The sequence below is a fragment of the Mucor mucedo genome (genome assembly GCF_025094135.1).
Source record: "Mucor mucedo strain NRRL 3635 chromosome Unknown EV154scaffold_79, whole genome shotgun sequence".
Classification (NCBI taxonomy): domain Eukaryota; kingdom Fungi; phylum Mucoromycota; class Mucoromycetes; order Mucorales; family Mucoraceae; genus Mucor; species Mucor mucedo.
The window spans coordinates 17,980-43,588 of NW_026252363.1; the positions used below are offsets into that span (position 1 = coordinate 17,980).

Genomic DNA, 25,609 nt, shown 5'->3' on the forward strand with positions numbered 1-25,609 from the left:
CTCTGTCTTTAAACCCTCCTTCTTCCTTGTTACGGGGTACTAATGGTGTGACATTGAATCCACCATCGGACTTTTCAAAAGTCTTTCTTGACATTTTCGTATACCGAGTCATGATTTTATAAAAAATGTATAATAAAAAAAGAAAAAAAAAGGATCTATAGAAAAAAAAAAAAAAAAAAAAAAAAAAAAAAAGAAGAATATTTATTTTTTTTTATGCGGAGAGAGGAGTGGCTTAGACCCTGCTTATTTTCTCTTTTTATATTTCTACATGTGAATTAAAATTAGTTTTTTTCATTTTCATATTAGCAAAATGAAGAACAATTAAAAAAGAGACTACTTACATCCTCACTTTGGAGTCGCATGACAGGATCGATAGAGTTTCTTAAACCAGTTAAAATACTTTGAAAAGCACCCGTCAAACCAATCATGGGTTTAAGCACCGCCACAGGCACAGCTCGAATCACCGACGACGCATTCTTTTTCTTTGGGTCATCTTCCACAGGCACAGCAAAGATCGTATCTGCAGTCAAGCCAAGCTCAGTGTCTTCCACAACAGATGTATCCTCTGTTGGTACATCCACACCATAAATATCTGTAAACACAAAATGTTGATCCACCGCCATTGAATTCCTTTCTTCTTCATCCGTGAAACCCGTGGTGGAAGGAGAAGCAAAGAATCCATCGGCATGCTCCAATATCACTTGTGTACCCGTAGCCACTCTTGAGCTCAGTTTAATGGCTTCAATGGCTGTAGCTCTTGCAAATGAAGATGTACCGCGTTGTAAACCTTTGATCAATCGACCGTCTTTTCGATACTGTCGAATGGGTAACAGGACAAGATCTGCTACTCCGTTACTTAAATTCACAATGGATCGAATAGGAGAGACACCCGATACCATATTCGTGACTTGAGTGTTTTTTATATGTGGTAACCATTCTTGACCCAAACGATCTAATAATCCATCCATACCCTTGATACCGGTCAATTTGACATGACTAAGTGACATTTCAGCTCCATCCAGATGGAATAGATTCACAAGTTCAGCGTATTGACCTTCCTTGATATTGCCATAATTAATGTACTTTGGTTTATAATCAACTTTAAGAGTCATGGGATGAATATCTACGTATTGAAAAAACATGCCTGTCTCTTCTTTTTCGCTAAAGACCTTGTTGTTACGTGCAATGGCGTCATTGGCAGCAACGGTGGATAAAAGTAAAGATTTATCAAAGGTGAAATATTTCACCAGAAAATTCAATGCATCGTGATCGACGTAAAGACGCAAGGGTAACGTTTTGACTTTTAAGCGAAACTCTTCTTGCGGGTCATCGAGTACGGGTCTGAGGCTAATGAATTCGATATCCAGCATACAGGCATCTAATTCTCTGGGTTCGTCTTTGGTAGGTGGACGCATGTAGCCTAAAAACTTTTTCCAGTTGGAAGTCTTAATATTGTCAATGATTTCAATTTCTTTGATCGAGCCATGAAAATAAAGTGCTGTGCCGGGTTGTAAGGGAGGCAAGAGGTCAAACTCAAGTGAGATGGAATCCAATTTGATCTCCATATGGGCGTCATCCCTTGTCTTTTTATCTTCTTGTCCAAAGCCATCTTGTTGTTGTTTGCTTGCCATTTCTAATCGTACGTATTCCCATGTATACCCGTCGTATAATTTCCAGCAGAAATTCACATTGGATACACGAAGTGATAAAACGGCTTGGTTGATATCTACGGCGGATTTGGGTTCATGGACTTTTTTCTCAATGCCAAAATAATCTTCCACTATTTGAAAGGGATCTACCTCTTCAGATAGGTCAGGAGAAACCAAGACACGAATGATATCTTCGGCCGTGCGTATACGATGTTGTTTTCGACGAGGCTTGGTTGGAGGCCGCGAAGGTTGAATCAGGATGGAAGAAGATTGTTCTCCACCGCTCTTATAAAACTCTTCAACGTAGCTGAATTCCTCCATCTCAGGTGCCTCAATCAAGGTAGGTGGCGATATATTGCTACATGTAGGAGATGTCCGAAATGCATTTTCATCCAGACTGGCTAACAAATCACTCCCCGGTCTGGTTTGGTGAGGACGATAAGGAGTCTTTTTTGCAGCAGCAGCAGCTGCTGTTGCTGGTGGTGGTGGTGAGGAGCTATCGTCACGAATGTCTTCATCGCCGTGGTTTGCGCAAAAGGTCACTAGATTTAGCAAAGATTGAAACGAATCCGTGCTTGAATCCATGCCGATATCTGAGCTGAGTAATTCGATCTCTGTGGTGGGACCCACGGCATGTTCATCCAGTTTTAATTTGACAAAGACTTCGATATTGAGTAAAGTCAACAAGTTTGCAAATCCCAAGGTGGACCAGTATTTACGCGCATCACACGTTTTACCAATCAAACGTTCACTCTTGACGAGGTCCTTGGTGTCATCCATCATGCATAATTCAACGGTCTGAACACAGGTCTTGATATCGATAAAAGGCTGACCTGCCAAAACATTTGTGATGACCTGTACACCGTCCAAGATGAGAATAACGCGGGAGGGACTTTTGGCAAGATCGTAATCGATGGAGGTTTCCAAGATATGCGCAAAGATTTTAATATACTGTGTAGGAGGGTCAATAAAGACCATCTCCTGCGGCACCTTTTGAAAATCCAGAATGTGATTGATAAAGTCAATATCGGGCGTGGCTTTCCAACATAGGTTACAGGCAACAATGCTGGTTTCTTTTTCGATACGGTTAACGTCAGGGTACGATGTCAGTTTGGAAAACAATGAAAGCATGGATGATTCCTTCTTTGGCTGTATATTTATATATTATTTTTGTCGTGTGAGTTTTATATATGAAGGAAAGAAACTTTTTTTATGATAAACTTACATGGATTGTCTTTGGTAATGTTTTATAAATTAATGGAATGGGTTGTTTAGGGTCTGATATATCTGTCAGAGATAATTCTTCAATATCAAGCGTCGTCATATTCTCATTCATTCCTAAATGTTTGATGGCGGCAAAATAACGAAATTCCGAAAATTGGAAACGATAATGATCGATATCGGAGGTATGAATATCCCATACACCGTTGCTCATCACTGCTTGAATGGAAGCCAGCGTTTTCTGTTTGATGGGTTGTTGATGGACTGGAAAAGTATGAAAATGACGAGGTGGATGTAAACGTTCGTGACTTTGACTCATGATGGAGGAGGAATGCATCGAAGAAGAGAGGTCGTCCATATGATGTTGTTGTTGTTGTTGTAACAAAAACTTGGGTTGCCATAACAAAAGGTCGTTTTGGATGAGTTGGACTTTATCCCATATTGACTTTGTCAAGTTCATGTTGGTTTGAGGTAAATGACAGTTTATCACAAACATCTATTCATGTCAAGTAAGAAAAAAATAAAAGGTATGCTATATATATATATAAATTAAAAACTTACTGAAGTTTCCATGGTACTCTGCTTGAATATCATGGCAGACTCGGATTGATCTTCCATGGGTATATGTAATTTCTGTTCTCCATCAAAATTCTCATTTCGATTCAAGAAATGAAACAAATTACTGGGTATGTCCGATCCAGCGCCAAAATAAGTGGACCTTCGAGCAGATCCTGCGGTTGGATGGATACTATCGTTTTGCATGATGATGATTTCAATGGTGGGACAAAGCGCGCCCTCCGAGAAGAGTTTTTTACCTTGTCCCGTCTTTGCTGTAAACCAGGTCTCTGCCGTATTTCCTTGCTGCATAAACACATTGACATAATTCAGGTCCAAATGAATTTTTGTGGGTCTCATTTTATTCTCATGCTGCTGTTGGCCCAAAGGAGGTGCATCGGTGGTGCTATTAGAATAATGGGCCACTAGTTTCTTAACATCAATACTTAATTGACTCGCATGGAAGGTATCGTTAAATTCCTCTCGTGTGCTGCTTTGGCTCATATCGGGTACGAAGAGTAAGATTCGAATGAATGCGCACCGCACACGTACTTTCCGTTGCACTCCTTGTGTTTTAAAATCGTCAAACACAGATGGCCTTCGTTCCTTTTGATGATGATGTTGAAATTCAAATTGGCGTGATTCTTCTTTTCGTTTTTGAACGGCATTGATTCCATTCAGATACGAATCAAATCTATCAATGATACGTGGATCGATTTGTATTTTAAACGCTTGTATTTCAACAATGATCTCTTCATCCAGTGTAGCGGCTAATTAAAAAAATAAAAATAAAAATCAGACGTTATTTTTTTGGAAGGACATTCCTGTATCTTACGTTACCATTCTTTTCATGAGGTTGCTTTCTTTCGATTTTGATACGCACTACTTCACCATGTTGCTCCTCATGGATCGGCTGTCTAGGATCATAGCTGGGAAATAAATCGTCATCACGATAATAATACTTGATCCTGTTATCGAATTGAAGAATCGGGGTATATACCTCATACTGAGTTTCTGTCTTACCCGATGATGAAGCAGGTTTCTCTTTGGGTCGCTTAATCCATTCATCCAGCACAATATTTAGAATCTTTGTGTCCAATGTAGCATTCCCCTGTGGAAATTGCTGGATTCGTACATTGGTTCCCTCCATGGCAAATTTAATATGGGATCGATCCTTGTAGGGAACTTTCCAATCACGGACATGGTCATCGTCCGCCAAAATGTAGAGTTCGATTAGAGACAGGATAATTTTGATTTTTCGTTCAGGGTGAGAAAGGTCTAGTAAAGTGGGTGGGGTATAGGTTGTATAAGCATCAAGATCATCCAGTAAAGGATCGGTGGTGGGGTTGGCGGTGTTCTGTGGGCGAGCAGGTTGTCCGTCCAAGGACATGGTATCTAACAAATCGATAAAAAAAGCTACCTGTAACGGAGTTAGGGTGGCACGCATATGTGTGACTAAGAAATCAACTTGTTTAATGGGTAGTAAAGAGGTATCATCTAATGAAGGACGAAGTTTCATGCGTAAATGAGTTCGTTTATTCATGGTGGTGAATAAAAGCGCTTTATAAGGTGGTGATGGGTATCCCTTGGGTGTAATAGATCCACTCATCTCTTGATAACCATAAATTGAATCTGCCTCGGTATCAAAGAATTCGGTCTGGTTCAGTTCGTCATCATCTTCATCATCGTATTCTTCTCCAAGGGTCGTTTCGCTTTGGGTCTGTAATGTATATATGGAAGGAGAATAATGAAGCCAGATCTCTGGTGAAGTCAAGGTAATAAATTTAATGGTTTCGTTGTTGGTGGGAGGTAACAAGATGGAACTTTCTGCCATATGGTGTTGTTCGGCTGTAGTTGTTGTTGGGCTATTAAATTCGGGTGTTTCATCATAATAAGACAAGCGAGGAATACAAATATCAAGATGATACTCTCTTTCTAGAGGACTATCAGCGGGTACCAAGGGAACAGCTGATTGATGACGGATACGTATCAGAGTATCCACAATATCTATCTTTATTTTGGCTAGCATCTTATCAATGACTTTGGTCAAGACCTGAAGTCCCTCCATATCCGCATCTTGTAAATCCGTATGAAAGGATTTTTGGATGGATTCATGTAATTCTTGGGTTTGCTCTCCTTCAATCTCTGTCTTTAAGAAATCGTCAGCGAAATGTAGAGAAGAAGACATGAAGGGTTCTTCGTGCGTCGGTGTGGATGGACTTGAATCTACATGTTTTATGTATTTTAATTAGAGTATCACTACTTCTGATCTGCGTTAAATACCATCCATTTTAGGCTTATTCTTGATGGGCCTTAGTGCTAAATGTAAACCTTGGATCTTTAATGAAATATCGCCACTCCAAAGGGTTGTCCAAGGAATGGTAGCATTGATGCAAGCCACTTTTCCCTCTTCAAGTATAAACGGAGTATCATTTAAAAGCTTGTTTAAAGTCTATGTATTTTTTTTTTGAGATGGGTTTGTATTTCAATGACAAAAAAAACAGAAAAAAAAAAAGAGTTTCTACCTGTAAGTTCAAGTCTAAATCTCTTAATTCCACTGACCCATTCATGAGTCCAATGTCAAAGTTTTCGAGGTCAAGCTCGTTCTGAAGAAACTGGCCAATGGCTTTTCTTAATAAAAACTTGTATAGCCGTTTTTGTATATTATTTGGCAAAGAAAAGTTCGTCCAGCCAGACAAGTATTCCCAAGCTTTCATCTTTCTTTATAAAAAAAATATGTGATAAGAGAAAGAAAAAAAAGGATAAGAAGAAGAAAGGGTGAAATAACCCAAAGAAAGAAATAAAAATTAAACTAGTGAGGAGGACAAAGGTCAGAAGGTGGGAGAAGCATACGCATGATTTCACATTGCACAACCACATACATCGTGACGGTTTATGGGTTCATCATAAAGGGTTTTAGAATTTAGTTTATCAAGGCCATGTGAAATGTGAACCATTGTTTTAAACATGTCTTGTTTATCAAAGAGCTTGAGGCGTGTATCTATCAGTCATGACAGAACGTCCAGGACAACATTAACTCGCATGTTATTCTACGTCATTGGGATTAGTAACACTTGACTCATGGGCCGTTTTGGAATTTAAATTGATGGCGTCATGTGAAGAATGTGTGGAGGAAGAATAAGCTTTTTTCATAACTTGGCACACGAAATCCCAATCAAGGGTTGCAGGTATTGTAGCGTTTGACTTGAAGAATTCTAGTTGGCAGTGCTGTAATAACAAAAGCAACAAAGAGTAAATTATTATTTTTTATCTTTTTTTATTTTTTTGGTGATTTTATTAAAAAGAAATAAAAAAAACTATTGCTATGTTGTTGTTCTTGCTGTTGCTGTTGTTGTTGCTGTTGTTGTATGTAGGTTTATTGGAATTCAGGCTTAAGCTCCAATAAACGAGTGTGTGGATCAGCAGAATTATTACGCTTAGCAACTTTACGCAGCAACTCTGTGATGATTGTACGATTTTGATCATTGCTCTTCATACGCTTACGGAAATTCATCAGGAATTCCTTGGTAGTCATGGGACGTCCACGTAAAGTATCAATCACTTCTTGTTCGGTAATCAGATTATCATCTCTGCCTGTCTTTCTGTGTTTGACATCAAGGCTATTGATGACCGATGTATCCTCCAAACGACGTTTCTTACCGTGTTCCTTGTTAGGAGAGGAGGGTGTAGGTGAACGATGCGATGTGGATGCGTGACGTGAAGGTGATGATGGATTTAGAGGCGATGAAGGTCTGAGCGGAGAAGAGGAAGATCCAGCAGGGGACGCGGATCTACCAGCACCGTTAGAAGCAGTAGTAGGTGATCCTTCACGCTTGTTATAGAGTGATGGGGATCCAGGACGTCCGATAGGTTTCGACATGCCTTCCTTTTTAACCTTGGCAGTGTGTGCCTTTTTAGGCATCACTGGTTTAGCTGGAGGTGCCACTCCCTTCTTTTTATTAAGGAGAGATGCCTTTTTATCCTTTTCTTCGTCGTCTCCGTCTTCATCCTCTGCATCAGAGTCGAGCTCCTCAGCCTATAAAAATTAGGTAAGCAACGTATCCTGTTTTATATAACGCCTCTTTTTTATTGTACTTACACTGGAAGCATAAGGATCACCTTCTTCATCACTTTCATAGGCCCGATTCTTTTCAAGGTCACGTACCAATTTGCGCATTTGCTATAATACGACATGAATATCTAAAAGAAGAAGGAAAAAAAAACTTTTTTTTTTCTTGCATCTTGATGATGTTATATGTACAAACCTTTCCTTCTGAGGTAAGCTTACCCATTTCATCATATTGATTATCTTCAGGTTCCTGTTTACCACTGATGGCATAATCTTTAATTTCTTTTTTAACACGATCCTATTCAAAATAATAAATAAAAAAAGGGCTTAGAACACCTATTATAAAATTAAATCTGTCTTCATACCTTGCTGTCCTTGATATCTTCGTCCTCGACCTCATGTTCTGCAGTGGCTTCATCGTCATCTTGGAAGACATCGTCGAAATCAAGATCATCCATATCAGAATCCTATAAATAGGAATTAGTCAATGACGGAGGAGAAAGGGGAAAGGGTTGATAGCACTTACTTGTCTGTTTTTGCCTTCATCGTCTGATCCAGCCTTACTAATAAAAAAAGAATGATATTTAGTATACATATGTAATAATAAAAAGATGATTGACGTACGCAGCATCATCATGATCAACAAGCTTTAATTTATTGGGACGCACAGCATCAGACATGGCTTCTGCTTGTTCATTCTCACGCTTCAACATCATCCATCTACCGTTTTCACGCTTTTGTTGTTTTTTCAACTGGAAAATATAAAAAATGAGTACTCCCCGAAAAAAAAAAAAAACCTTAAAAAGATGTTTGTCCTACCTGTTCTTCGGCTTCCTCCAAAGATAAAGTTTTGAAGTTTCGCTTTGCTTGGAACTTGTACCATCTGTCTACGGGCATGACTTTAAAACCATTATCCTACAAATTTTTTTTAAAAAATTAGTGGGAGGGTGTAGTATATATAAGGACAAGAAGAGACGTACGGATAATACAAAGAACATGTAATCGGAACGTTGACCACCTTCAAGAGTTCCGGTAAAACTATTGTGTGAGTCGTAATCCTCTAAAATCCAAGGACGATGTTCTTGTTCTTTCAATTCTCTTGTATCTTCCTTAGCCAGATAGATTTGCTTGGTTCTTTTCTTGAACAACATTTGCTTATTACGAGTAGCACCACCCAAGGGAGCAATAAGCGAAGTGTCGGCACCTGTTTTGGGACCATGTTGAGGTTGTGGGGTAACTTGAGGTCCATCGGGAGAGATTTCGTTGCCCAGATCCTCTACATTCTTATTGTTACGGTTACTCGTATCGTTGGGGATAGGTGTACCAGCCATGATGGCAGCCGCTTTAGCAGCAGCAACAGCGTTGGCAGCGGCATTGGCAGCGTTTTGTTCGTTCAAGTTTTGAATGTATTGACGGTAAGGAATAAAGTTGGTTTCTTTACGATGCAATTTAACAGGCCGGGCAAATTTGTTGACTTCCACACGTTTGTTAGACTTAAAATCCATCAAGTGATTTTGACCACGTTTTGAGGTAGACATTAATTGAAATTCATTAAACGTGAGAGGTTCTTCGGGTTGTTGTAATTGTTGCTGTTGCAATTGTTGTTGCATCAGACGGTGTTGGCCCATACCGGGTCGTAAAGGCCCGCCACCACGACGAAGTGGGGCACGGGTCTTACTTTTATCGGTACGTGAAGTATTATAAATGGACATTTATAAAGCCTTTGGGATCAAAAAGAAAGAGAAAAAAAAAAACAATAAAAAAAAATGCTCACTTTAATCACGCAACGCAACGCAAACACACGCACACACACACAGACATAAAAATTGTCACAAATGACGTCGATGTTTTAAGGATGGAAAGATCAAAAATTAAAAAAAATATGTTTACAACACTTTCAAGTAGGAAATCTATTCAAAGAAACATGGGGATGATATTTATTTTCAAAATTGACGTCGAAATAAAATTAGAAAGGAAGAGGTTTTTTAGCGAATTTACTATAAAAAGAAAAATGATGTGTGAGTTATTATAAAATAGGTATAGACTCATACAAAAGTTTAATTTTACCTGCTTCATGGCCTCCTTCTTACCCTTACGGTCAAGAATGGCGACACGGCTCTTGTCTAACTTGAGGTTGGTGATAACAACCTTGGAGGGAGAGATACCAATGGGGGCAGTGGCACCGTTAACCTTCTCGCGAGAGACACGGTCAATGTGGATAACCCACTTCTTACGGTAGACTTGGACAACCTTACCTTCACGGCCCTTGTAGGTACCGCGAACAACCATAACCTCATCATCCTTACGAACGGGGATAGCACGGGTCTGTAAAGGAAATTTTCGTTAGACTCGCCTTGCATGTCAACATTGAAGTATACATACTTGGTACTTTTCCTTGAGTTCCTTGGACAAAGGAGCACTCATGATCTTACGACGGACATCAGAGGTGGCAGAGAAGTGAGCCTTTCTGCTCTTTCTGCGAGAGGAGCTAACGTCTAGATTCAAATGTAATTAATACAAGTGTCAAGTGGAAGGGAAAAAAAAGAGAGAGGGTGGATGCGTTTGTTTTCAATTATAACGAGAGTTTTCCATAATCTACGACTTTGTGTTGTAATCAATGCTTTACTGTGGTTGAACCTGTTGTGTGTTCATTTTATGGCTTTCCCATGTCTTTTTTTTTTTTTTTTTTTTTTATACATATGTCTGTCGTCAAAATCGTATCGCTCTTGTAAAAGTCCATCTCTCTTATAAAATAAAAACAACATCCATCCATAAAAAAAATGTCTTACCAGCGGAGAACTTCATCTTTGTATAGTGTGGATGGAGTGAAAAAGGAAGAACTCTATGGATGCCTTACACTTAGTGAGGCAAATGGCTCTTTCGGCGGGTATATTGGGCCCAAATTGGATGGGATAGTGCACAATCAAGCCCCTCATATTACAATGTCCGAGCCGGACTTTTTTATTTTTGCCCCGACCGACATTTGATTTTTTCAACGTCTATTTACACCATGGAGGCTATCTTTTAAATATTATCAGTAACGCTTATGTGTTATTGGCTCTAGTTTGTTATTTATTTGAATTTGCTGTCTTTGTATAGAGACATATAATGTCTTTAATTTAAGTAATTTCTGATTGTCACAACTCTACCACTATTGCTCTCCTCAAATTTCTTCCAAGTTGATTAATGTTTAGTGAGCCTCCGAGAGACTTTACTGAAATATTTTTTTTTTGTGAGCTTCTGCTCACTAGATAAAGACACTAGTCGGGATGTATATATGAATAACAACATGTGTGTTTTACTTGCTAAAGTCATGTACTAGATGTCCTCACAAATATGTAGTTGTGCATTATTAATTAATATTACGAGCAGGACATGGCCCTACAAGGCAGGTACTGACAATTAAATGGTTCTTTTAGTAGTTAGTTTTGTTACAACTAGGCTTCCAGTATCATCTGCTAGAACCTCTGTTTTATTGCTTATAGCCGGTTCATTGTTTTGGTCAACTCTATTTTGGTTTCACTGCACTCATGTACATATTAGAATTCCCTTTTATCATATTTTCATACTAAAAATTATCCCATTGTTTTGTAAGATGTTAGATACTGTTTAAAGAAGATTTTTTACCTTTTTGTTACGTCTAATAAAGGATGTTTTAATTGGTGAAAATGTAAAATAACCGCCACATTGATATTAATTTTTTTTTTCTCGGTCGTTAAAGGCGAAAATCAACCGGCACTAGCTTAAGCAACAGACGGATTCAGCTGCCACCAGTCAAAAGTAGATTGCCGCTTATAAAAACAAGAAGAAAATGATGTAATTGACATAATAGATATTTAAATGAAAATGAAAGTGTTATTCCCTTTTTCCCCTTTTATAATTGCTTTCTCCTTCTTTTTTAAAAGGTTTTCTTCCCCTCACTTCTTATTTTTCTGACAGCATGGAAGACGCAACAAGACCAATATACTACGAATTTGATGACTATGATTATTTTGGTGACTTTATTACTAGCCGCTATGTAAAAGGCTACTGGGCGGCGTTTTACGTACTGTGCTTGTACTGGGGATTTTTTTGGTTTTGTAGACACATCTTTGGAGATGGTAATAACAACATGTTTCACCGAGAAGAAGCCGTACATAATTTGGAAAGTGATCGTAGTCGGAGTAGTCGAAGACACTTGATGTGGACAAATAGTACAACAGCTATTGATATCTTTGTACGTTTAAATGACAGCAGTGTATAATCATATCAACTAAAAAAAAAGGGTTTTTAGACAAGGCTTAATCGTACATGTAATCTCCTTCGAGACTTAACCTTATTGTTACTTTCGGCATTAGTAATCAATACAATGGCACGTGGAGGTAAAAGGTCGGTTATGATTTTGTCTTGGATGTAAGTCTTTTCTCCTGGTAAAAAAGACATCAATGCTTAGTCAAACCTGTTTTTTTTTCTAGATATTTAGGCATGGCTGTATTTTGGTCCATCTATGAAATGATATTCGCACATTATTTAGCAAGACTCAGTTCATCCATTATATTTTATGGAATATCCATTACAATTGGTGCAATTGCCTTTAAGAATGGATTTGATCAATACGATTAAAGCTCAGTCTTTCTTTAGGGTGACGTTGATTTTCTTGTGGGTAAAAAAAAAAAAAAAAAAATTTACGATTTAGGCCTCGCTTCCTTTTTTTTATAACATTCAAAATAAAAAATATTGTAATTTAACAAAATGAGTGCGGAAGAACAAGTGAATAAAGCAAAGAGTGCACTTAACACGGCCTTGAAGCAAGAAAATACTCAAGTAAAAAATTGGATAGACACCCACCTTAAAACGCTTGGTTTCGTTTACTTACAACTCTTTTTCATAGGCGTGTTTAGAAATTTTAGATACGTTAGGTAAAATTAAAGTGAATGGAGAATTATTAAAGGTAAATGGTCACAAAATTTACATGAGAAAAAAAAAAATAAGTATCAGGAAAATTTATATAATGGCTTATAGAAAACTGATATTGGTAAAACAATTGGAAAATTAAGAACACACAAGGACGCCAAATTATCGATTAAGGCCAAAACCATTGTAAAGAAATGGAAGGATGATGTTGTACGCCAAACAGATACTACGCCAACAAATAGACCACCTTCATTAATCAATATCTCACCTTCAGCGAAAAAAGTCTCTCCCGCCTCTTCTCAAACATCATCACCAAAAACACCCGCCACCGAGGGTCCCCCACGTACAGTCAAAACAGATGAAGTGTCCTTCAAATCAACAGGAAATGTGCCCCGTAACAAGACAATCGAATTGATGTATGCAGCCATTGGATTCGGTAGTGGAGCAGGTAAATATAAATAAAACGGGTTGTGTGTATACAATTGAACTGACATTGATGTTTTAGACTCTGATTTATTATTAAAACGCGCAATAAGTATTGAAAAGACGATTTACATTGAGTTTGGAGATATCAATCAAGATTATAAAAACAAAGTACGTTCATTGGCTTTGAATCTTAAGAATAAGAGTAATCCAGGGTTACGTGAGAGTGTAGTTAGTGGTGAATTATCCATTGAGAAACTTTGTAAGATGAGTGTTGATGCAATGGCTTCAGAAGAGGATCAGGCACGCGACCGTAAGTTGGCCGAGGAAGCACTATTCAAAGCAAGAGGCGCAGGCTCGGCTCAAGCTGAAACAGATATGTTTAAGTGTGGTAAATGCGGTGGTAGAAAGTGTACGTATTTCCAGATGCAAACAAGAAGTGCGGATGAACCCATGACTACCTTTGTTACTTGTGTAAGCTGTGGAAATCACTGGAAATTTTGTTAGATTGTATACTTTTCTTTTCTAATTACAATAAAGCTAAAAGTAACCTGTTATCCCCATCATTTCTGTGGCATTTTATTTTGCCTGTGCATTCTTTGATTTCAAAAATCCCAACTGCTTGGCATTGATATATTTATTCAAGTTACTTTTTTTTTGGGTATGATGTAGCGCGCATTACATATCGCAGTTTGTTTATCTTTAGGATATTTTTCCTACATTCTGCAATGATCTGCAATGAATTTACAAACTTTTACGCTCGTTGGTGGTTGGATTCTTTAAAGTTTCAAATTAATCAAGACAAAATGAATATCGGGAATATTTCTACTACAAGCACTCCATGGAAACATATAATATATAATTATTCTTTTTTAAAAACGAGGTATTGGTTGGCTGGAATGCATTTTTATTGGAACAAATAATGTGATTATTTTATAAATTATTTTTAAGGTTGTCTAAATATTGGGATATTGTGTAGTAGTAGTAGGAATATTAATGATGAAGAAAGGAAAAAATCGAAGCTAAACATTGAAAATGTTTACCACTAGAATGAAATATTAGTATGATGCTCTTTAGTGTCTGTATATTTAACTTACATCGCCCTTTCCACCCTTTCCTCCATAATCACCCTTTCCTCCATAGTCACCCTTTCCTCCATAGTCGCCCTTTCCTCCATAGTCGCCGTGTCCACCATGGCTACCGTGGTGGTAGTCATCATCACCACCGAAGGGAGGAGGAGGGAAGTTCTCGAAAGGAGGAGGAGCAGGGAAGTGCTCGAAAGGAGGGAATTCAGGACTATAATAAAGTTATGCTTAGCATAGATACAAGATAGCAACAGAAAATATACTTACACCAAGGTAGGCTTCTCAACAACCCATTTGGTCTTGGTAAGAGTCATGGTGTGAGAGAGATCAAGGTCATGACCTGGGTATTTTTGTTCGTATTCTTTATGATGGTAACCACCTTGGCCACCTTGACCACCTTGACCATGTTTACCACCACGGCCACCACCGTATCCACCCTTCTTGTGACCGTGCTTCTCATCTTCATCATCATCATCCTCATCATCATCATCGTCATCATCGTGCTTATAATGCTTATCATCATCATCATCCTCATCATCGTCATCATCATGATCCTTACCACCCTTCTTGTGGAAAGCAACGTTAGCGTGATCCAAGACACGGATAGCAGCAGTACCAGCTTCATAGGGACCCATAGCCTTGATTGTGATCTTGTGGGGACCCTTTGCCAAGTCAAAGACACCTTTACTGAAACGATCGTCCTTGAGAGCCTCCTCAGGAGTGGCAGCAAAGACTTGATCATCTTTCATAGCATCAACCTTGGTGGTCATACCAAGAGATTTACCATTGTCGAAGACCTCAAACATATCACCACGGTTCTTGAAGTCAGTGATTTGGATACGAGCGCTGGCATCGACGTTCAAGTCAAATGATTCTTGGGCAACGGCCTCTTCGCCCTTCCAGCGGAAAGTGACAAATGCATCACTTAAAGGAGCAGCAGCTACTGATTCTTCAGCGATGAAATTGACAGGGTTAAAATCGGCGTTGGTTGCATATGCAGATGTAGCTAATAATGCGATTGCAGCGGAAATAGCAAAAACTGAACGCATCTTTTTTGTTAGAAGATATCCTTTTTAGCAAAAAAATTAGAAGAAAAGTTAGACAACGTGAATACTCGACATTTATATATCTATCTTTTTTTTTCCCCGAAAGGCCCTATTGTTAGTTCCATTCTTAAAAAGAGGTCTTGATCAAAATTACCGTAGCATTCTTTATGAAAATTAAGCGGTATGGAAATATGTTTGGATCCCAATAATTACATACTCTAAGCTAAGGATACTTTTTTTTTGTAGAAACTTAATCTAGTTTATGAGCAATAGTTTAACAATTTTATTACTTTCTTTGTCTCATAATTATTATCTGTGCTTTTTTTTTTTTACATAACTGAAAATTCTCCTTGCAAAAGGTCGATGTAGTGCATGTAGCATATTACTAAAGCTGTAGCTGATTCGGGCATCAAACCACATGTGGCACGGGGGGAAATCAACCTTTTTTTCCACTACATACAACAATGACAATCTCGGTTGACACTTTAAAGAAAGAACTCGAGAATGGTAAACCCTCTAAAATAAAAAATAAAATAAAAGAATTGGCACAAGTTATTAAAGTAAACACAATGTAGTTCAGGATGAATCTGTCATTCTTGATTCAGTAACATCTTTAAACGACCTTTTAAAAGCTGATGAAAAAAACTGGGATTCGGGTACAGAGGCATGTAAGAGTTTGGCCAATGTCTTACGTACAGGTATGAAATAATTTTTGTTACGGGCAGAGAGTTTCTCAATACTGATGTGTTTCTTTTAGCATCTGTTCGTACACCATTAGGTGAAGCAAATATTATCGAAAGTTTATCAACACTCTTGCAAACCACGTCAGGGCAACAAACGGACTTTCGTTTACAGTCACTTCGAGTCTTGGGAAACTTGTGTTTTGATAATGGTAGGCAGTGTACCATAGTTTCCGACCCATAATAACCTTCTTTCCCCCTTTCTTTTTAAATAGTAAGCAACCGTAAGCGTGTCAAAGAGGCAGGCATTATTCCAATGGTTGCAACATGGTTTGAAACGGAACGCACCGATCTGATCCGTACTATCTGTGGTTTCTACTTGAACAGCAGCATGGATTATGGTAAGTGCTCATTGTATTTGCGCTACCCTTTTTTTTTTTTTTTTTTACTTTGCCTAATTATGCATGAATTAGCACCTATTCAAATCGAGATCGCCGAATGTGGAGCTGCAGATAATCTTCTTAAGTTAGTTAAATATGATGAAGAGGACGATGGAACAATTACCATGACGATCAAGGTATTAGATAGTTTGGCTTCCGAAGGTAAATAGAATGGGGTTATGGTCTTGGGACAAGATTTCTAAAAACATAAGGATTTTAGACACTGCACGTAAAGTGATTGCAAAGCCATCTACTGTGAAGATCTACCTTGATACACTCAAAGACTTGTACAAAAGTGGGGAATATACCGATGATTTGGATAATTTAGAAAACCTTGTAGACACTTTACTTCAAATTATCATGGACGATGGTAAATATGCATATATGGAAAACACAAAGAATGCGTAGATGGAGGTAGGGATGCTAAAAAGTGATATGATTTAGATAATCTTCAAAACGAAATTATCGATCTTGGAAAATTGAATTTCTTGTTGGACTTTTTGGAGAATACGGACTTGTTGATTAGTGACAAAGAAGAAAAGGAAAGATTAGAAGAAGTGCGCAAGACCGTAAGCAAGATTGCCATTTATGCCACATCTACAGATTCCAAGATGGATGAGCTCTATGACAATCAAGAAGTTTTATCGAGATTTTTAAATATGGCCAGCAGTGAGAATGAGGTCGTTCATCAATGCGCCGCTTATGCGCTTGGAAATCTTGCTAGATCAGGTAAGAACTTGCGTCTATCGCTAATGAGATGTGATACTAAACGTCCTCGTAGATCAACATTGTATTGAGTTGGTAGAAAAGTATAACTTATCAAAGTTGTTATTGGATTTATATCAGAACACCGAAAATGCTACATTCCAATATGCTATTTTGGGCTGCTTGAAGCATTTGTGTCTTCCCGTTCCAAACAAGGCAAAAATTGGACAAGATGATTGTATTCGTATTCTTACGCCAGCTCTTGATGAGTCTAAGGATATGCTCAAGAGAAACCAGTTCCTTACTATTGGTATCATTAAATTATTATGTGCCGGAAATTGTAAGTCTACTCACATACTTTATAATCCTCATACTAACTTTTAATAGATGAAAACGCTGTCAAAGTTATTCAAGAAAACGCATTTACATCAGTGGTTGCATTTATCAAGCGTGTAGACGATGTAGCCGCTAAAAGTGAGGCAACTCGTGTGTTGACAAATTTAATTAAAACCATTTGGGTCGAAAAGGATAACCTTGACATTAGAAATCAAGTGATTGAAGCACATATTATTGAGCCTATTATTGAATTAATCCGTACTTCAACACATCCCGTGTTAAAGAATGACGGCATTATGGCTCTGACTTTAATATTCTCGGATCCCGAATCAAAATCCATTTTAGACAAAGGTATGGTTTTACATATGTGTATGTGAATAATCTATTGACGTTATAATATAGCGCTTCCTTTAGTTATTGCCGACCCACCTGTTATTGATATCAACGAATCCGTTCAAAACGAAGATGAGCCCCAGCAAGCTCCTCAAAAGCCCGAACTTCGGTCATTTTTACAGGTTCTCGTTGATAACATCTGTTCAGAGAAGACTGATATGCCAGTTCAAATCAAATGCAATATGTGTGTATTACTTATAAAGATCATTACTGCTGCTAATTCAGGTATATAATATATGAAAAAAAAAAAACCAAAAACTAGTATACATTAAAACCAATTTTTCCGTAGTGGAAGGACATGAAAATATAATCACAACTATTCGATCATTGGCTTTGGAACGACTTGAAAGTGTGGAGGAGGACAATGAAGAATTGTACAAGTATTCACATGCATTGGCAAAGGCGTTGAGTCAGTAAGATCACTCCGCTTTGTCACATATTAATAAATACCTTTTGTTTTCATTTTTTTATATAAAAAAATGCCTTTTTATAATGATTGTTGTGCTGTGCCAAATTGGTGTAAATCATAACAATTCATTGACGCATTAGGCAATTTGCTAGAAAATAAACTCAGCAGGCTTTTCTTTTTAAGCTTTATTCTTTTTGCATCATTATTTAATATTCTCTCTCTTTTCCTTTTCACCTAGATATCTAAAAACAACCATAATAAAAATAAAAAATGACTTCTAAACAACAGGAAGATGGTGCAGCGGGTGGCTGGTTTTCGGGCTGGTTTTCGTCATCATCTGCAGCAAAAGAAGAAGAGATACTTCCCATGCATGATAAAGAAGATATACAAGAGACGAACTATTCCCGAAATCAACAAACATTATCCTCACTGCGATCACAGAAACAAGCGTCTTCATCACGGCCGGTAAGAGATAGTACAGCTACGCTTATCCGAACAGATGCTGAATCTTACTTGGACGCACCTAAAACCCAAAGCAATGATATTCGTCGAAAAGTGACACGTAGACTCCAGCTTACCAATAATAATTTAGTGATTGATTGTCCAATACCCGACAGATTATTGGGTGCATTGACATTTAATGATAACGATGAATATTCACAGCTAAGATATACTGCGGCAACATGTGAGCCTGATGAGTTTGAAGCCAAAGGGTTTACGCTTAGACCTAAAATTTACAACCGAGAAACCGAACTGTTTATTGTCATGACCATGTACAATGTATGTAAAGCGAGTCCCCCGATGAATCCATTTTATTGACACTTTTTTTTGGGTTTTTTTAGGAGGATGAAGTTTTGTTTACCCGAACAATGCACGGTGTCATGAAAAATATTGCACATATATGTAGCTTGAAGAAGAATACCATGTGGGGCCCGGATGGCTGGAAAAAAATTGTAGTCTGTATAGTGGCAGATGGTAGAAATGTAGTAAACAAACGAGTTTTAAGTGTATTGGCTTCTATGGGTGTATATCAGGCTGGAATTGCAAAGAATGTTGTGGATGATAAACCAGTCAAAGCTCACATCTACGAAGTAAGTATTGGAGTATTACGAGTCAAATATGCCTATTAATTGTTTTTTTATTCAATTTGATAGTATACGACACAAATCTCTATCGACTCTGACATGAACATTAAAGGGTCTGATAAGGGCATTGTACCTGTTCAAATCATGTTTTGCTTAAAGGAAAAAAATGCAAAAAAAATCAATTCGCATCGATGGTTCTTTAACGCCTTTGGGCCGATTATTAAACCCAACGTATGTATTTTACTTGATGTTGGTACGCGACCCGGAAACAGTAGTATTTATCAATTATGGAAGGTGTTCCATAGAAATCCTCTTGTCGGTGGTGCATGTGGAGAAATACGTGCTATGCTCGGAACTGCCTGTTGTCAGCTTTTGAATCCACTTGTAGCAGCACAAAACTTTGAATACAAAATGTCCAATATTCTTGACAAGCCTTTAGAAAGTGTCTTTGGATATATTAGTGTTTTACCCGGTGCATTTTCCGCTTATCGTTATGCAGCCTTGAAAAACAATGTGGATGGTCATGGTCCGCTTGAAAAGTACTTTATTGGGGAAGATTTGCATGGAGGCAAAAATGAGGTGCCTAGCAAAAACACAGGGTTGTTTGAGGCAAACATGTATTTAGCAGAGGATCGGATTTTATGCTTTGAGCTTGTAGCTAAAAAAGATGAACGTTGGTTATTGCAATATGTTGCCAGCGCTTTTGGTGAAACAGATGTACCCAATCAGTTACCCGAATTTATATCACAGAGAAGACGTTGGTTAAATGGCTCGTTCTTTGCAGGAGTGTATGGATTAATTCACTTCAAGAAAATCTGGAATAGTGGGCATGGTTTTAGTCGTACCTTGTTACTAATCATTGAAGGCATCTATAACGTCATTTCATTGGCATTTAGTTGGTTCTCTGTGGTAAGTTTTTTTATATAACAAGTATTACTAGTTTGTAAAAAAAAAAAATATTGATGTTTTTTTTCCGCCGTAGGGAAATTTTTATATTGCCTTTTACTTTATCACGAAAAGTTTATCTGCACCTGATGTCGATCCATTTGGGAATGATTGGGGAGGAAGAGTATTTGAGGTGTGCAAATATGCATATGCATTTTTACTGTTTGTCATATTTATTTGTTCTATGGGTAATAGACCACAAGGGTAATATTAAAAAAATTGAAAATGAAAAATTGTAAAACTAATGTAATGATATCATAGATCTAAAATATTGTTTATGGCCTGTCTTGTTGGATTTGCTTTTATTATGTGCTATATGCTATTTTGTTCTTCGTGGCTTATCTACAAAGGTATTCAACTTGCAGCTGAAAAGTATGAATGGACGCTGGATACAGGTGCAAACTTTCAAATAGCTATGGATGATCCTGGGTTGCGGAATATGGTTGTATCACTGGGATCTACCTACGGAATTTATTTTGTAGCTAGTTGTTTACATCGTCAGCCATCGCATATGTTTACAAGTTTCTTACCGTATCTATTGTTATTGCCTGGATATATAAATATTTTGAATATTTACGCATTTTGTAATACACATGATGTTAGGTAAATTAAATTTCAAAGAATTAATGATGCATGTACTAAAACTTTATTACAGCTGGGGAACAAAAGGAGATAATTCTGTCGCAAAAGATTTGGGGATCGTCAGGGTGTCTGAAAAAGAGAAAGGCGTCAAGACAGTAGAGATTGAATTGCCCGCAGATCAATATGATATCAATTGTCAATATGACGAAGCTTTATTTGCGTTGGACCAGAAACAAACTCGCAATGACGATATGGGTGGAACCATGACAAAAGATGATTATTATCGTTCGTTTAGAACTCATCTTGTTTTGGCCTGGATAGGTTGCAATGCCTTGTTGGTAGTATTTATTACTGCGCCTGACTACGAGTCCATATTCGATCAGTCGGTAGGGACAACTTACATGTCCATCATGCTTTGGATAAACTGCGGTCTTGGAATATTTAGATTTTTAGGATCCATGATTTTCTTGCTTTTAAGTATCTTTACATCGGGATAATATTTCTTTTATACTGTATACCTTCTTTTTACTCCCCCTTTAATACAATTTAAATATATATACCATTATTAATTACATACCTATATATTACGCATAGATTTAAAATTACAGGCCATTTTTTTTTCTTTTGAAAGGGTGTTATAAAATGTGACGTTACACTTGACTTGTAATACTAAAACCAGGTACGGTAACAGTGTTTGCTTAAAGGGAATTGTATGAACGCAGTAAGCAAGTTTCTTTGAGCCTCTGTTCGATGACAGTGTCAATTTTGAGTACATGTATTGCCTATGTTCCGTATTGGTGTTACCCTACATTAGGAAAGTTACATTGCCTACCCTCATTGGGACAGCTGTATTTTGGCCACCATTTTCTTGAGTTCTAATGGCGAAATCTTATCGTATACACTTCATGATAAGCTCCGTAATAATCTCCATACATCGAATTTCTTTTATCTACATCCAGGGAGTGGAATATTTGAAAGTTGTGCAGCTGATGATAGGACTACAAATACATTGTGTCTTTTATATAGTATAAATGGTTAGATAAACATATGAACTGATATCATAAGGGACATCATCCCGTTGTTGTGATCCCTTAATATAATATTGAAATCATGTTTGTTATCAGCTTTTAAATGGTTACAGCAAGTATCATGCAACTTGTATAATAGTATTACATTACTAGTACTGCGTAAATCTAAAGCGCTATTGAGAGAATTTGGTATAATTCATCTGATCAACTGACATAAGTAAATAATGAGTCGACTACACTAATTTCTACCCGTGGTTTCCCCTCTCATAGGAAAATCAGTTACCATCGTAAATATTCAGGTACACCCGTGTAACAATATATGTATATATATTTTTTTTCGCAGGGAGCTCTCGCTTTATTTTGGCTATAATCGGTTATGACACATGATGCGTTTTAATGCATAAGCTGATAAGAAAACAAGAGCCAGTAATTACCACGGTCTTTTAACTGAGACTTTAATTTTAAATGACAGGTAAATTATCAAGAAACAATAACAACCGAAAAAGGTACGAGGCGCGTTATGAAACAGTGGGCAGAGGCTGATGAAGGCTGCAAAAAAGCCATGTTTCATGTGCAAATAAGAAATGCCGATTTAGGTAAGCTTTTCCTTAATAATAAACATTGGATGTCTATTTCATCATTTTTTTTTTTTTTGTGACAGCCTACTGAAGAAAACGGTAATTTTTATTTGTTTTAACAATTCTCACGCTGCGTTCTTTCTTTTCTGTTCACTAGTCTAAAGGATGATAATGATGACATAATGAATACAAAGGGCGCTTGTATTTTGTAGTTGAAATGAGCTAAGGATTGTTTGATCCAGCGTCCCAAATCAGGAAATTATAGACAGGCCGTTTTGTTAAAAAACATGTGATGGTCCTCAAAAATTGGGTAAGTTGTGACGCTTTTTCTATCTGCATCAGTATCCGATTGGCTTGATTGGCAGCATTTACGACAAAACTTCTTAGTTTACAGCGAGATATTTTTGGCGTGGCAATAGCTTTATTTTATTTATTCTAAAACAAAAATTTCTTCTTCTCTTTTTTTTATCTTAAAAAAATAAAAATAAAGCAGTAATAAATAGATCAGGGGAGAAAATCTATTAAATTATGAGAACATCCTCTCGTCGTCAACATACTCCTCCACAACCTAAAGAATCTACCTCAACCTCATCATCAACTTCCTGTCAGATACGACCTTCAAGCAATATGGACGAAGGAGAATCTTATAGCCAAACTTACGTAGGCGAAAAATTTCACCAAATGGAAGAAGAAGACACGACCGGATTTCTTCACTTTATGGACGAGCAAGTTCATGACACATGGGACAGTGCTAAAGCCGTAGTGATTGGAGCTCAGCGATTATTACATATACATGAATTACCTAAAGAATGGCAAGAGAACGAATACGTTTTATCTGGGTAGGCATTATTTTCCCCTTTTTTGCGGATATCGAAAATGCCCCGCAATAAATATCCCGAAGATCCTTACTAATAACTTTAATTTGTTTTTGTTTATAGTTACCGCTTCTACCAAAGTAGTCATGCTTGTTTACGATCTATTTTTATGCTTCATAATGAGACATTGAATATCTGGAGTCATTTGGTGGGCTTTATTATTATGTCTGGGCTTAGTATATACGGTTTTAATGTAAGTTTATTAAAATGTTTCTCTTTCTTTTTGTACTGATTATTTTATGTAGTATAAATTCCCAGACGCTTCATTCAACGACCGTACTGTATTCGTTACATTTTGCATTGCAGCATTGAAATGTTTATTTTGTTCATCAATCTATCATACGTTTATTTGTCATTCGCATAGACAAGTAAAATCATTTACGGCAACGCTGGATTACATGGGAATTTCATTTCTAATCACAGCCTCAGTACTTGTGACAGAGTACTATGGTTATTATTGCAGACCCATGACCCGTTTAAAATACATGGTATTCACAACGGCAGTTGGAAGTATCGGTGTATTTGCACCATTTTTAGAAAAATGGGATACAAAGGCATTAAGACCACTTCGTATTGCAGTATTCGTGTCCATGGCCGTATCAAGCGCCGTACCAGTTTTACATCTTGCTTATCTAAATGGGCTGAAAGCTACATGGACATTTTTTGAATTAGCCGCTGTTAGCGTTTTTATGTATATTCTTGGTGTCATTGTTTGTATGTTTGCCTTGTTATATTTTATTCTTGTTCATGTATGCTAATTTGTTTTGTAGATGCTAATCGTTTCCCTGAAAAATTCTTTCCTGGTAAATTTGATTTTGCTGGTTTAACAAGTCATGCTATCTGGCATGTTTTTGTATGTTTGGGTATCTTTGTAAGTTTAGTCGATTTTTTTTTTTAAAAAAAATAGCTATTAATTCTTGTTTTACAGTTTCATTACCTAGCTTCTCTACGTTTTTATGCTGAAAGACACAATTATGGTTGTAACAAAAATTAAAACAATATACCTCCTTAAAGCTATTTATACATTCTCCTTATTCCATCATATTACACACCTCCTATCCTAGAAAGCGGGCTTTGTAGGATGTCCCATTTTTCATAGAAAGTAGATTTTTTTTATTAAATAGTTTTACGACTACTAAAAGTAGAGCTACTCTTTTCAATTAAATAATCAGTGCGATCTAGAAACATTTGAAGATCCTTGAAATAATCAGCGTCTATTTCTGCAGAAGCATTGTTTTCGTCGCAATTATCCACAACGATAGAATAATGCTCCTCGTCTTGATCAACGTTCAATCTCTTCAAGAACTCAACGGCCTCGGTTTTCGATCTTATGATGGCACAGGATGGAAAATAAATACGTAACTCAGAGTTGCGTGATACGACCCTGAATTTTTTACCACTATATCTTAGACGATCTAGCAAATTTAACACATGATGGATGTGCAGCTGATAGTTGTGTGCTATAATTTCCACAGAATCAATAAAGTTGGAATCTAAACTTTGCGTAGACCAACCAGACATAAATGGTGTGGAATCCAAATCAATTAAAATAAACGCATTTGCCTTGGGTTCTTGGCGGTCCGGCGGGTGTTTAATTCGACCATGTCTGATAGCTGCGGAGGAATGTAGCTTTCTTTTGTTGGAGACAATGGGTTTTCTGCTACCGTGTGAAGCAGATACATCGTCATGACGAACAATTGACTCTAACTTCTTCATTGAGCGCTTGTTACGACGGGTATTAGCAGTTTCACGTCCAACATATAATTTCTTTTCGGCTTTACATTCTTGAATATTGACCAAGTCTCCCATGCCCTTGTTAGCCTTATGTTGAAACATGCGGTTATAACCAAAGTCAGCAGAGCAAATAGACTCTTCATCGGAGGTAGATACATCCTTTTCCAATGAATAAAAAGGGACAAACTTGGGTTTTTCGTCAGCTGTTGGTGGTTGAGACATCTTGGTGCCTGCAGGAGAGAATATACGAGAAGAAATATGCGCAAAAACGTTGGGTTGTTGTGGTGCTGTATTTTGAAAAAAGGTGACGCATGTGGGTGACTTTGTAGTAGAAAATTGTCTGGTCGCATTAAAACCATTACTTCTACCAACACCAACCATAGCGGAGCGGGGAAGGCCCCATGTCATAAACGTAGCTCCCCCTCCACTTCCGCCGGAAGTAGACATCATAGTACGAAGCTGTTGGCTGGGATATACCGTCATCATGCTACGACCATGTAAAGTTGGGTTAGAGAACACTTTGACAATGGGAAAATGCTGTTGAATAACTTTCAGTAAAAGCTTATCATTAAGTGGATTTCTTTTCGTGGGCTGTTGAAAATGATAAGCCTTTTGAATCAAAGAACGTTGAATATCTGAAAAGAAAAGGATGCTCTGTTGCGTAGTAGAATAATTGTTTAAACGAGTAACTGTATTTGAAGGTTGTTGGTGAGATGTTGCCACCAGCTCCGATATCTTTGTAGTAAAGTAATGCCGGAGCTGATGAAAAGACACAAATATCTTTGATGGTCTTAAAATCATTCAAAGGCTATTGTGTTTTCATCAATTTAGAAAAGAGAAAAAGAATAGAAAAAAAAAAAAAAAATGACCCAATTTTT

The 25,609-nt window shown here is 37.4% G+C and overlaps 10 protein-coding genes across 10 annotated transcripts; 6 read left to right on the top strand and 4 right to left on the bottom strand.

Annotated features, from left to right (window-relative positions):
* Positions 1 to 302: 302 nt before the first annotated feature.
* EV154DRAFT_539128 (uncharacterized protein) lies at positions 303 to 6,142 on the bottom strand (the record flags this gene model as incomplete). The annotated part of the gene is made up of 7 exons (XM_051604329.1): positions 303 to 2,798; positions 2,875 to 3,134; positions 3,186 to 3,366; positions 3,432 to 4,031; positions 4,261 to 5,570; positions 5,709 to 5,877; positions 5,951 to 6,142. 7 exons carry the CDS (start codon positions 6,140 to 6,142, stop codon positions 303 to 305), a joined length of 5,208 nt encoding a protein of 1,735 aa, XP_051455257.1.
* Positions 6,143 to 6,705: 563 nt separating this feature from the next.
* Positions 6,706 to 9,240, bottom strand: EV154DRAFT_516371 (uncharacterized protein). Its single transcript, XM_051602381.1, has 8 exons — positions 8,475 to 9,240; positions 8,314 to 8,409; positions 8,119 to 8,246; positions 8,021 to 8,057; positions 7,860 to 7,961; positions 7,691 to 7,792; positions 7,525 to 7,605; positions 6,706 to 7,461 (listed from the first exon to the last, which is right to left on the bottom strand). Exons 1-8 carry the CDS (start codon positions 9,204 to 9,206, stop codon positions 6,802 to 6,804), a joined length of 1,938 nt encoding a protein of 645 aa, XP_051455258.1. The 5' UTR covers positions 9,207 to 9,240; the 3' UTR covers positions 6,706 to 6,801.
* Positions 9,241 to 9,292: 52 nt separating this feature from the next.
* On the bottom strand, positions 9,293 to 10,387 carry EV154DRAFT_295105 (translation protein SH3-like domain-containing protein). Its single transcript, XM_051594822.1, has 4 exons — positions 10,284 to 10,387; positions 9,877 to 9,989; positions 9,562 to 9,819; positions 9,293 to 9,491 (listed from the first exon to the last, which is right to left on the bottom strand). The coding sequence occupies exons 1-4, from the start codon at positions 10,297 to 10,299 to the stop codon at positions 9,489 to 9,491; spliced, it is 390 nt and encodes a 129-aa protein (XP_051455259.1). The 5' UTR covers positions 10,300 to 10,387; the 3' UTR covers positions 9,293 to 9,488.
* Positions 10,388 to 11,434: 1,047 nt separating this feature from the next.
* On the top strand, positions 11,435 to 12,096 carry EV154DRAFT_592973 (uncharacterized protein; the record flags this gene model as incomplete). Its single annotated transcript, XM_051606936.1, has 3 exons — positions 11,435 to 11,710; positions 11,768 to 11,886; positions 11,949 to 12,096. 3 exons carry the CDS (start codon positions 11,435 to 11,437, stop codon positions 12,094 to 12,096), a joined length of 543 nt encoding a protein of 180 aa, XP_051455260.1.
* Positions 12,097 to 12,119: 23 nt separating this feature from the next.
* Positions 12,120 to 13,376, top strand: EV154DRAFT_516373 (transcription elongation factor S-II). Its single transcript, XM_051602382.1, has 4 exons — positions 12,120 to 12,297; positions 12,365 to 12,424; positions 12,496 to 12,835; positions 12,893 to 13,376. Exons 1-4 carry the CDS (start codon positions 12,226 to 12,228, stop codon positions 13,315 to 13,317), a joined length of 897 nt encoding a protein of 298 aa, XP_051455261.1. The 5' UTR covers positions 12,120 to 12,225; the 3' UTR covers positions 13,318 to 13,376.
* A 954-nt stretch (positions 13,377 to 14,330) lies between these two features.
* On the top strand, positions 14,331 to 14,963 carry EV154DRAFT_516375 (uncharacterized protein). The gene has a single exon (XM_051602383.1). It carries the CDS (start codon positions 14,405 to 14,407, stop codon positions 14,765 to 14,767), a length of 363 nt encoding a protein of 120 aa, XP_051455262.1. The 5' UTR covers positions 14,331 to 14,404; the 3' UTR covers positions 14,768 to 14,963.
* Positions 14,964 to 15,375: 412 nt separating this feature from the next.
* Positions 15,376 to 18,070, top strand: EV154DRAFT_516376 (armadillo-type protein). Its single transcript, XM_051602384.1, has 11 exons — positions 15,376 to 15,448; positions 15,517 to 15,639; positions 15,699 to 15,833; positions 15,897 to 16,022; positions 16,095 to 16,223; positions 16,282 to 16,431; positions 16,506 to 16,790; positions 16,843 to 17,106; positions 17,154 to 17,453; positions 17,505 to 17,720; positions 17,785 to 18,070. The coding sequence occupies exons 1-11, from the start codon at positions 15,406 to 15,408 to the stop codon at positions 17,910 to 17,912; spliced, it is 1,899 nt and encodes a 632-aa protein (XP_051455263.1). The 5' UTR covers positions 15,376 to 15,405; the 3' UTR covers positions 17,913 to 18,070.
* Positions 18,071 to 18,112: 42 nt separating this feature from the next.
* EV154DRAFT_468229 (chitin synthase 1) lies at positions 18,113 to 21,106 on the top strand. Its single transcript, XM_051597793.1, has 6 exons — positions 18,113 to 18,684; positions 18,747 to 18,995; positions 19,059 to 19,898; positions 19,972 to 20,138; positions 20,196 to 20,537; positions 20,590 to 21,106. Exons 1-6 carry the CDS (start codon positions 18,175 to 18,177, stop codon positions 21,011 to 21,013), a joined length of 2,532 nt encoding a protein of 843 aa, XP_051455264.1. The 5' UTR covers positions 18,113 to 18,174; the 3' UTR covers positions 21,014 to 21,106.
* Positions 21,107 to 22,536: 1,430 nt separating this feature from the next.
* On the top strand, positions 22,537 to 24,052 carry EV154DRAFT_295289 (hemolysin-III related-domain-containing protein). Its single transcript, XM_051594823.1, has 5 exons — positions 22,537 to 22,961; positions 23,061 to 23,190; positions 23,243 to 23,711; positions 23,768 to 23,868; positions 23,926 to 24,052. The coding sequence occupies exons 1-5, from the start codon at positions 22,651 to 22,653 to the stop codon at positions 23,989 to 23,991; spliced, it is 1,077 nt and encodes a 358-aa protein (XP_051455265.1). The 5' UTR covers positions 22,537 to 22,650; the 3' UTR covers positions 23,992 to 24,052.
* Positions 24,053 to 24,113: 61 nt separating this feature from the next.
* EV154DRAFT_424955 (uncharacterized protein) lies at positions 24,114 to 25,532 on the bottom strand (the record flags this gene model as incomplete). The annotated part of the gene is made up of 1 exon (XM_051596214.1): positions 24,114 to 25,532. One exon carries the CDS (start codon positions 25,530 to 25,532, stop codon positions 24,114 to 24,116), a length of 1,419 nt encoding a protein of 472 aa, XP_051455266.1.
* Between the last annotated feature and the right edge of the window lie 77 nt (positions 25,533 to 25,609).

What these genes read in the sequence shown, in the direction of transcription:
- EV154DRAFT_516371 (XM_051602381.1), bottom strand. Translation starts at nt 9,206, where the DNA reads ATGTCCATTTATAATACTTCACGTACCGATAAAAGTAAGACCCGTGCC. An exon ending in TGGAGGAAGCCGAAGAACAG is followed by an intron (nt 8,247 to 8,313) that starts GTAGGACAAACA and finishes TATATTTTCCAG; the next exon opens with TTGAAAAAACAACAAAAGCG. An exon ending in GTGATCCTTATGCTTCCAGT is followed by an intron (nt 7,462 to 7,524) that starts GTAAGTACAATA and finishes TAATTTTTATAG; the next exon opens with GCTGAGGAGCTCGACTCTGA.
- EV154DRAFT_295105 (XM_051594822.1), bottom strand. An exon ending in AACTCAAGGAAAAGTACCAA is followed by an intron (nt 9,820 to 9,876) that starts GTATGTATACTT and finishes TTTCCTTTACAG; the next exon opens with ACCCGTGCTATCCCCGTTCG.
- EV154DRAFT_516373 (XM_051602382.1), top strand. Translation starts at nt 12,226, where the DNA reads ATGAGTGCGGAAGAACAAGTGAATAAAGCAAAGAGTGCACTTAACACG. An exon ending in TGAAGCAAGAAAATACTCAA is followed by an intron (nt 12,298 to 12,364) that starts GTAAAAAATTGG and finishes TCTTTTTCATAG; the next exon opens with GCGTGTTTAGAAATTTTAGA. An exon ending in TGGATTCGGTAGTGGAGCAG is followed by an intron (nt 12,836 to 12,892) that starts GTAAATATAAAT and finishes TTGATGTTTTAG; the next exon opens with ACTCTGATTTATTATTAAAA.
- EV154DRAFT_516375 (XM_051602383.1), top strand. Translation starts at nt 14,405, where the DNA reads ATGCTTATCATCATCATCATCCTCATCATCGTCATCATCATGATCCTT.
- EV154DRAFT_516376 (XM_051602384.1), top strand. Translation starts at nt 15,406, where the DNA reads ATGACAATCTCGGTTGACACTTTAAAGAAAGAACTCGAGAATG. An exon ending in ATTATTATGTGCCGGAAATT is followed by an intron (nt 17,107 to 17,153) that starts GTAAGTCTACTC and finishes AACTTTTAATAG; the next exon opens with ATGAAAACGCTGTCAAAGTT. An exon ending in AAAATCCATTTTAGACAAAG is followed by an intron (nt 17,454 to 17,504) that starts GTATGGTTTTAC and finishes GTTATAATATAG; the next exon opens with CGCTTCCTTTAGTTATTGCC.
- EV154DRAFT_468229 (XM_051597793.1), top strand. Translation starts at nt 18,175, where the DNA reads ATGACTTCTAAACAACAGGAAGATGGTGCAGCGGGTGGCTGGTTTTCG. An exon ending in TCAAAGCTCACATCTACGAA is followed by an intron (nt 18,996 to 19,058) that starts GTAAGTATTGGA and finishes TCAATTTGATAG; the next exon opens with TATACGACACAAATCTCTAT. An exon ending in TGTAATACACATGATGTTAG is followed by an intron (nt 20,538 to 20,589) that starts GTAAATTAAATT and finishes ACTTTATTACAG; the next exon opens with CTGGGGAACAAAAGGAGATA.
- EV154DRAFT_295289 (XM_051594823.1), top strand. Translation starts at nt 22,651, where the DNA reads ATGAGAACATCCTCTCGTCGTCAACATACTCCTCCACAACCTAAAGAA. An exon ending in TTAGTATATACGGTTTTAAT is followed by an intron (nt 23,191 to 23,242) that starts GTAAGTTTATTA and finishes TATTTTATGTAG; the next exon opens with TATAAATTCCCAGACGCTTC. An exon ending in TATTCTTGGTGTCATTGTTT is followed by an intron (nt 23,712 to 23,767) that starts GTATGTTTGCCT and finishes TTTGTTTTGTAG; the next exon opens with ATGCTAATCGTTTCCCTGAA.